A 9,875-nucleotide genomic window follows, 5' to 3' on the forward strand; every position below is an offset into this window, starting at 1 on the left:
AAAGGAGATCAAAGTTACATGGCCCCTACAGTGAATTATTTATTATACCTACACCGTTCATCTATTTTTAGATATCATTTTAAAGAATTATTCAAAAAATAAATTATATCCAAAGATCATATGGATCACACCATAGATAATAGCGGAGATAATGATTTTCACCGTTAAAAAATTGGTAGGGCCCACCATAACGTTTATTTTCCATCCAATCTGTTCATAAGTTCACAAATACCTGAATTAATAGGAAAAATAAATTTCATATTGATCCGTAACTTCTGTGACCCAAAAAAGAATTTCAATGGTAGACGTTAATCCCCCACTGCTTTTTTCAATGCGGTCCACTTGATTGTTATATCTGTCTTATTTTTCCTCTCAAGCCTTAAGACGAGTTCGTTAAATGGATGAACAGTTTAGATATAACATATACCTCATGATTCATGATTATACCCACAGAACTTGCGGACGTCAATACAGCTGTGAGGTACACCAGCCAATCCGCTTCCCGTCCATACTCGATCGGCCTCATATCCGAACCGACGGGGACAACGGCACGTGGCCCAATCCACGTCCGGATGGAGGACCCATTGAAAGGCTAATGGTTATAAAAGGGTGGGAGGATCTCTTCTACCGTAGTAGCAGATCAGATCGGAAGAGATGTCTTACTTCGATAGGAGAAGAGGAGAAGGAGGTGGCGACGATGTTGATGAGTTTGATGCGTTCGATCCGACCCCATACGGAGGAGGTTACGATATAGTCATCAACTACGGGCAACCCATACATCCATGTGAGGAGACCTGCTACCCCATCGACTACCAACGCCCCGAATCCTCTTCCTACTCTCAAACTTCTTCAGCTTACGGAGATGACTACAGCCACGACGATCGCTACGGTTTTTCTCAGCCTAAGCCCTCCCATGGCTATCATCCTCAACCTCAGCAGCAAGGATCTGACGATTTTGGCTTCCAACCCGGGATGAACACCTCTGCCTACGGATACAGTGGGAAGCCCCAACGCCGGGAGGACGATCCTCCTCCTTCTTCGTTTGAGTATGGCCTCGGTTCGGATCCTCCCAACCGTTATGGGGATGATTATCCTCCTCCCAAACGGGATGGCGATCTGGGTTCGGATCCTCCCAGCCGTTATGGGGAGGATTATCATCCTCCCAAACGGGTGGACGATCTGGATTCGGATCATCCCAGCCGTTATGGGCAGGATTATCCTCCTCCCAAACGTGTGGACGATCTGGATTCGGAACGTCCCAGCCGTTATGGGGAGGATTATCCTCCTCGGAGGAGGACCGAGACGCCTGATTACGAGCCCCCGTCTTTAGAAAGGCCTGATTACGAGCGCCCATCTTACAAACAGCCTGATTACGAGCGCCCATCTTACCAACAGTCTGATTACCAGAAGCCCAGCTATGAGCAGTACGGGGAGGAGGAGCCTCCTCCGAGACCTACTTACGGGAGGCCCACTTATGAGCGACCTGGAGAGGAGGATGAACCTCGAAGGCCTGCTTATGGGAGATCTGGATATGAGCAGAAGCAGGAGGAGGAGGAGCCGCCTCGAAGGCCTGCTTACGGGAGATCTGGATACGAGCAGGAGGAGGAGCCGCCTCGCAGGTTTCAGGAGTCCAGTTACAATAATCCTGGTCAGGAAGAAGGGTATGGAAGTCGCCCTAAATATGTGAGTACAACTCTCTGTCTATTTATTCTCTGTTTTTATTTTTATTTTTAATCCCTCCATTTCACATCAGCAGAAAGGGTTCCGTTGCCATGATCCACTCAGTGCTTGGTTTCGATTTTGCACAACCAAAATGTCAAATAGATGATAGATTGTTGTCACAGTCACTTGTTTGCTTTCATTTGATTATATAACCGTATTCTTTGATGATGGATGCACAACTTCTTCTGATGTCAATTTGGTAGGCAGTGACTTGATACTTGCTTCTTTTTATCTGCTGCATTCTCCTGATAATTGTGATATGAAGGGTTGATGATGATGTGATACTCCAACATCAGATCCATGTTTATTATATGTCAAACTATGTGGGTTGGTACTGGTTGATTTGTTTTTTCTACTGTTATGGTAAATGCTATCGCTCTCTTTCTCATGTCTATGAAACTTCTCACAAACTGCTTGTTAGAAACTTAACTAGCATTATGTGGTCATGTTACCCCTCACATCATTATGGATTGCATTAGCCACTCCAGTAGCTTTTAAAGGAATTATATGATATGCTGCCCACATTTTTGCACAATACACACAAGTTTCTGACAAGCTGCATCCATGCTCTGTGATCTAGACCATTGGTATGTTGTGTCCCACCATGGATAAACCATGCCTAAAAATCTACTTGGCAAGCAAATATCGACATGGTTTAGGAGGAGAATTACAACCATTGTCCACGTTCAACTGAAAAAAAAAAGTTCTAATATTGATTGTTGTGATCTTCCAATCTGGGATTTGGAGCTTGCTTCATCATGGGCCTCAACTGAGCAATGGTCAGGATTATTGAACCATGGGCCCCAGTTGTCAGAATTTTAACACGCAGACATTGCACAAAGATGCAGGCTACGTATCATATAGTCTCTCTTAATGGCTGCTATAATAGCAAAATAACAGGACATAAAATAGTAAATTTCAGGCTGTTTCTTTTATCTTTTTATCTTTTTTTGGTTGGCCAAGTAAGCTGTTTCAGTCGAGTACTTAGCATTTTTTATTAAGAAGGGATGGATGGATGACACTGTTTAGTAAAAAAGGGAGGGTGGATGGATGGTTGACATCCTTAAGAAAAAGATGGAGGGGGGATTGATGGTTGACATTTCCTTGGGAGATCTGCCAATATAGGGTTTTAATGAATACTTTTACTATATAGAACCTTTTGACAATTTAGTAATTATTTTCTTATTTTTCATCCAACAGGGAGCTTTGGATCTTATGTTTCTCTTTTTGCTGCTTTACTTCTCTCACTGTGCATCTGAGAATCGTGCTAGTTTGGCATTGTGTTAAATGTTGAATGGCCCCATGAGTGGGCTCTTTGGACCCTTTTTTTAGGCTTCAATGTGCAAGTTAGGTCCCATGGGTTTTATCTATTTTTACATTCCTTAAGCAAGGTTTATTTTTATTTTTACTTTTCTCATTCTCAGTGAACACCCTAATGAAACAAGAGGTGTAGAGATGTGTGAAGGTTGGTCTATTGCAGCCATTTCACTCTCCTATCCTCCTTTTCTCTCATCTTCTCTTTTCTTTTCTCTATTTCTATCAATTTCACGAATCTACATAGTATCAGAGTGATTTTGTGTATGATTCGAGTCTCAAATCTCTCCCATTCATAACTCTAATATCTACATCAAGTCTTGGAGGCCTCAAAAACCCTAGCGTGCTAATCAGCTGAAGAACCTCTCTTAATCTCAACGATAGTGTCTTGCACAAAATCTTATAGACACCCTCAATGAAGCTAATTGGTGTTAACGATTTAGCTTAGCTGTATCCACAAATCTTTGGAAAGAGATAAAAAAGTGGAGTTTAGACCCTTATTCAAGAAGCCAAGATGGTCGTATCCTGAAATTCCTTCATAATACACATAACCTCTTTTATTGTTTTCCAACATTCTTGAAAGAAAGCCATGGAAAACTCGTCTTATCCTGGTTCTGTATCAGAATCCATCTCCTACACCACCCTCTCTAATTTGCACATAACTAATTGATCTTGATTGTTTGTTAATGTGAATTTGATCTCACCAAGCGGAAGGTCAATGAAGTCATTAGAATCAACATACTCAGCAAGCTTTCTCAACGAAGTTGTGATCCAACTTCTACCCAACTTCTCATGCCGGAACCGGATAGTGTTGATGTCTACCCCTACTCACCATGACAGCTGCCAACTCCTATTAACATTTGACAACTCTTCCCAGACCCATTTCTTAATCTCCGATCGCTGGGTCCATACACTGACGTCAGACTCCAGCAAAAGGTGTCCTGTTCCTGCATTTCAAGGGTAATGAGAATTCTTCTCTCCCATCCTCCACTATAATAAAATTAACGTTTCATGTAATTATAATTCTTAATCACAGGTCTTTGGAATCATACATTGAAGTCAGACTCCAGCAAAAAGTGATCCTGCATTTCAAGGATAATGAGAATTCTTCTCTCCTATTGTCCACTATAATAGAACCGATGTTCCATGTCATTTATAATTATCCCTGCAGTGCCTCGGAAGGCAAGGAGGAGTAATCTTTGTTTGCCATGCCTCAAATCTCATCAGCAACTCAGCCTGGCACATCCATGATTTTGGATTCGTGCAGCATAAATATATCCACGTTCCCAATACGTAGAAGTTTCTTGAATTTCCTTCTACAGTCCCAACAGCCCAGCCATCAGACATTCCATGAAACTATCTTCATGGAGGAACTTCAATTCCCTCCCTCCCTCCCTCCCTCCCTCCCTCCTGTAGCTTTTTCACCATTGCTTCTATCACTTTCTTTAACCAACTAGTATATCTCCTTTTGGCAATTCTTAGGAAGGTGTTCTAGTTCGCAAATTCTCATCCAACGCTATCTTTTTCGCCAATGGGCCACTCGTTTAGAACATCCTGACCGGACAAATGGTGGGTTACACTTAAGATCACTTGGAGTGAAAATCAGACCATTATGCAGTCCACAACCACACAGTGAGTCACACCACTGGCTGTTCATTGATATTGATTGTATCGCCTGCCTAATAAGTGGACCATATCCTGGTTTTTTGCCTTTAGACATCTTAATGATGTATCCTAACTTTTTCATGGCGCGGATGTTCTACTCCAGTGACATGGTGGGAAAGAAAGTGCTGCATGCGAACATCTCTCCCTATTGGAAGGAGAAAATTTGGAGGTAGACTCCTATGGTAGTTCACCATTTCGAGAATGGTGGTGATAGATCGTCCCAACATGTGGTGCTCATGCATGGCTATCTAGACCATTAAATTGTGGGGCACATTGAGGATGGATTGTCTTTAAAACCATACTGATCAAGAAATCCTAACCATGGCCATCAAATGAATGGTTAAATGTAAAATAGTGAGTAGTTCAAATATGAAGGGAAAAATAGATGGTTACAATCATATTCTTGGTGGAATTTTTCGGTCATGCATGTGCTAAATTGGTTCGGCCATTTGAACAGTTTGGGTTGCCCTTGAGGGTGGCAATGGGCAGGGTAGCCTGCCCAATCCAGTTTTGGGCTGGGCTTGAACCTATTAGCTAGGCCTGTGGACCGGGCTTGGGAATATGTATGCCCCCATCAATTTTTGGGCTGGGCTTGGGCTCAAGTCTTCTTACCCCAACCCAATTTTTGGGCTGGACTTGGGCCTTGGGTCTCTCAGTCGGGCCAGGCTTGGGCCTACCCTTAACCCAGTCCAGACCCGGCCCATTGCCATCCTTAGTTGCCTACAATTATGCCATGTGTAATATTGAAGAGTCGCCATTTTTAAGTGGTCGTGACTGTTGTAGGAGTTAGCCCGTAACTTTGATACTATTGCAGAGTATGATGCTCTATGCACATGCACACAGAAATTATCACGCGGCATACGCTTGCCTCAAATTAAAATTTCCAAACCCATGGGCCCACTATAACAAGAAATTACTCTGAATTGGATGGTTGGTGGACGTCAAATGGTTGGTTAAACTTAAGATGGAAAATTGTGAAGTTTCAGATGATAGTTACCTAATCCGGTCACCCCTGCCTCGTACTGCGAACTAGGTCATTGCAGTTTGAGTCACCCTCATTCAACGGACTGTATCAAAGTAATTCAATCTGATTCAATTAATGGTCTGAAGTCTATTGATTTCGTTTGTAAATGTAATCAAGTTACTCTGTAACGCTGTGACATATGCTTGCTGCTGCTGTTTGAGTTTGGAGATAAATGAAAAAAAGGAAAGGAAAGCCCTTAAAAACAACCATGAAGTTGCTGGCCCAAGATCTTATTCACACGCTTTGTAAACCCTATACTGGTATAAAACACCCCATTGAGGGCTTGTGACCTTCATCTATTTGGATCAAGCGGGTGTATCCTGCATCTGTGGGTGTTCAATTGCTAAGTTGGAAATTTGGGCCTTTTGTCAGAGAAGGAAGATGCTTTGGTTGATGGTTGCACATTCTATATTGCTATTATGTTGGGCATTTGGCCTTAGCATGATAAAAGAATGTTTGAAGGTTACCTCTTTCCTATTTCCAATTTGGTGGAATGGGGTCTTGCAGCAAAAGAGTTTTGTGGCATTGGGAAATTAGAATTCTTAAAAGATTGGTGCGATGCTATAAATGACTTCAGTAGAGAATCCAATAAAAAAATTGAATGGAAGTTGCTGCCTGCTGGTATTTTTTAAATTGAACAGTTGATGGGTGTTCGTTTGGGAATCCAAATCATTCTGGATTGGGAGTGGTTAGGATGGCATTGTCTGGTCTGATGGGAGTTGGTTATTCAAACAAAGCAGAGCTGGAAGCTACCTTCACAGGCATTAAGCTCATCTGGGATTCATTCAATGGTCATGTTACCACTTATGATTGATGGTGACTCAAAAAGTGCCATTTCTTTTGGCCTCTATGTTGTGTAGGGCCCCATGGAAGAGAAGCTTCATCATTAAACAAGGGATCCAACCATTTCTGCTGCTATTTCTGGAGCTGCAAACTTGGTTGAAGACTCTAAAAAAGGTGAATTGAGGACATCTCTTGTTATTGCCAATTGTATCCATTTCCTTGAGGGAAAGCAAGCCAGTCCTTGCTCTAGTGATTCTTTTCTCTCCCCATCCTAATTTAGTATTCTATAAGAAAGGATCTTTTAGAACGTTAACTGCATAATTGTCTGGATATACTCCTTGATGCGACCTGTTCTAGCCTACCAAGGTTTGGTGCACATATAAGCTCCTGAACCATGGACAGGAGAGAAACCAAAATAGAGTTGGGGTGGACAACGGTGAGGAAGAAGAGCCTTGATGACTATCTCACGACTCTTTCATCTCTAACATTCAATTTTCCCAATCTTTGAGGAATGCAGTAAGGTGAAGGATATTTTTCTTCCCAAGATGGATCTTCTTTGAATCATAGACAATACAAGTTCTGGGAAGAAGCCATCAAGGTAATTAACTGCCTTCATGGCTGGAGTTCCAAGGAAGAGTGTTAGGAATCCGGATGTTTAAAAGAGTGAAGACTAGAGATGGTCCTATAGCAGAAAAGGGTGCCTGTGTCTGGTTATTACATTGCAAACCTATGGAGGGAAGACGGAAGTTGTGGGGAGCTTTGCCAGTTGGGAGAGATTGGGCGGGGCAATGAAAATCCGCAACTCTCCTTGGTGAGGCAAGGAAAATCCACAGCTCTCTTTGGTGTGGTAGGAGGGCTATGACAAAGCTCTTCTTCATCAGCAGTTTCCGAATTTAGGAAGCAAGGACGAATGTAGCCTGAGGGCCTATAGTTGATTCAGCTGCAATAGCTGACAAAAAAGACCCCTGTAAAAGCTACCTTGTTTGGAGCCACTGACTTAGAAGTGGAAGAGAAGCTTCTTTTGAAGCTGAAAGGTTGGAAAAAATCACAATCACATAGCCATGATCATGTGCAGGTGCTGAGACTCCTTGACAACCATGTTCTCTTCAAGTTTCAGTTGGAAGAGGCAGCGGACCTTTGGAGAAGCGGTAATCGAACTGACATTAACATAATGACAATTACTCCACGGTCGGAGATGGTGTCGGCTAAAGATGAAGTGAAATGGATCAGAGTATTCGTTATGTGTGGAGACAATCAAGGAGACCGGTGAATGTTAAGGCAAGGTGCTGGAGGTCAACCCTTTTATCTGTAATGGGAGCAGGATCAATCCACTAGGGTTAAAGTCTGATTGATGCAGACAAATTAGGAGAGGGTAAAGATTCACATCATAGGTGACAAGCCATTCCTGATTTCAGTGGAGGAGATGAACTCTGATCCCAGCCTCGATCCCGGGAGCCAGCAAGGCATTCAGGGAATTGCTGCAAGGAACAAATGGGATGAGGAAGATGATGACATGGATTGGGATTTCACACATAAACACTTGAACCCACCGGGGATGGGCTGTGGGTGCTGCCACGTTGGCAACTCCAAGTGCCCTTGTCGGGTAAATCAGCTGCTTAGTTGCACAACTCTTAGAGTGATGACCATCCAAAGTTCATTATGATTTTCTGTCTGATCTTATATGCATTGTTCTGTTCCAGATAGTCATGAAAATCAGACTGCTATATTTCCTTTAAAACTCAAAATCTGGTATGCGTGCCTTGAAAGCTCAATGGATCAGTCAGGCTCCCGAAAATATTGAAATATTTAGTTAATGCATACACTTTATAAAGAACTGTCTGAGTACTCTAAAAGCTCACCGATGGAGATGGGCTGCATCATATAGCTACTAATCATGATGTGATCATTCTTACTGGAACTGCATACTTGATTGAAAATGAATTTAAATGACTAAAATCTCTGCATCTCAAAAGAATGAATTTTGATTACTAAAATCTCTGCATGTCAACAATGGATGGTAGCACTGTTGCAGATATGCTTTTGTATGATTAATTCCTTTTAAATGAACTGGCAGGGTGATAACTCTGATGATGAGGAAAAGAAGCGCCACCATCACAAGCACCACCACCGCAAGTATGATGATGACGAGTGACCAGATCATTCGCTCTTATGGTTGGCATGGCCCAATGGCCCCCATAGAACTAGCTAAATAAGGGGGGCAAGTGGTCCTTAGTTCCGTGTGTTTTGTTTATGATGTGTGTCTTCTTACCTATGGAGCCAGTTCAACTTTTTATCTGTGGAAATGTGTGCTTTGAATAAATCCTAAACACTGCATTGTTATGCTTGGATGAGCTTCCTTAACTACATCACTCTTTTTTATATTATATATACGGACTCGTAGAATTGAAATTGTGTGTGATTTGCATCAAGTCCGAAACATCAGAGCTTCCTTTTCTCACATCAATGCTTTCATATACTCTTAGGGCCAGTTTGATAGATGCCTAAAAAATGAGTTCATCTTATTTTAGTGAACCTTAATTTTGTATTTAGTGATCATATTTCCTTTAGGTAAGGATTAAAAAAAAAGGTGTTGATATAACCAACAGCCATATCTCTAATGCATAATTATGAATTTATGATTAACTAAAATGAGATGAGGTGAACTAACTCTTGGTTGTTAGAATTAAGGGTAATGAGGAAATGGTCTGGTTGGAGACTACAAGTCAGGCAAAACTCAGGCCAACTTGGACTTGGGCAATACGGCTGAGTCTTGCTGAGTTGGTCCACCAGGCCGACTCTTGTCAAAGTGGTCCGGTCCAACTTGTTCTCCTCTCTCTCTCTCTCTCTCTCTCTCTCTCTCTCTCTCTCTCTCTCTCTAAATTAAAAATGGAGGAGAAAAATCCAAGTACAAGGGTGGTGACATATGGGTATGTGAACACTCAAATTTTTATATTTTTTTAAAATGTTCAGTTTCCAAGCAAGTAATTCAAACCATCTAAATTTGGCTCATACGTTTAGATATATCATGATCCAAAAATTACACATTTCATTATTAGTCAGATTGGTGGATATTTGTTGGACTACTGATGATGAAAAATATTCAGTATACTTATTCCAATAAACAGGTGTCCATGATTCAGAGGTTAGGGTTGTTCAACCAATGTTTTTCTACATAAATGATGACATTGTTCTCCACAATTTTGTAGGTTTACACGTACCCTTTCTTGGTGCCTGCATATCAAGTGTTGTAATCGGTTTATTTTGGTAGTGCCAGTTTAACTAAAAGCTGTGGGCCCACCTTGAAATCTGTTTGAGGCATCTACTCTGGCCGTGTCTGGCAAGACCATCTTACGTCATGAAACCAATA

The 9,875-nt window shown here is 41.8% G+C and overlaps 1 protein-coding gene across 2 annotated transcripts; it reads left to right on the forward strand.

Moving 5' to 3' along the window:
* The first annotated feature begins 543 nt into the window (after positions 1-543).
* Positions 544-8,917, forward strand: LOC131230898 (uncharacterized protein At5g39570-like). Of its 2 annotated transcripts, XM_058226929.1 has the most exons (3): positions 544-1,336; positions 1,367-1,683; positions 8,583-8,917. In XM_058226929.1, the coding sequence occupies exons 1-3, from the start codon at positions 655-657 to the stop codon at positions 8,658-8,660; spliced, it is 1,077 nt and encodes a 358-aa protein (XP_058082912.1). In that variant the 5' UTR covers positions 544-654; the 3' UTR covers positions 8,661-8,917. The 2 variants fall into 2 exon arrangements, with proteins under 2 accessions (XP_058082912.1, XP_058082905.1); XM_058226922.1 differs by having other exon boundaries at positions 544-1,683.
* The last annotated feature ends 958 nt before the right edge of the window (positions 8,918-9,875 follow it).

This window comes from Magnolia sinica, chromosome 2 (genome assembly GCF_029962835.1).
Source record: "Magnolia sinica isolate HGM2019 chromosome 2, MsV1, whole genome shotgun sequence".
Classification (NCBI taxonomy): Eukaryota; Viridiplantae; Streptophyta; class Magnoliopsida; order Magnoliales; family Magnoliaceae; genus Magnolia; species Magnolia sinica.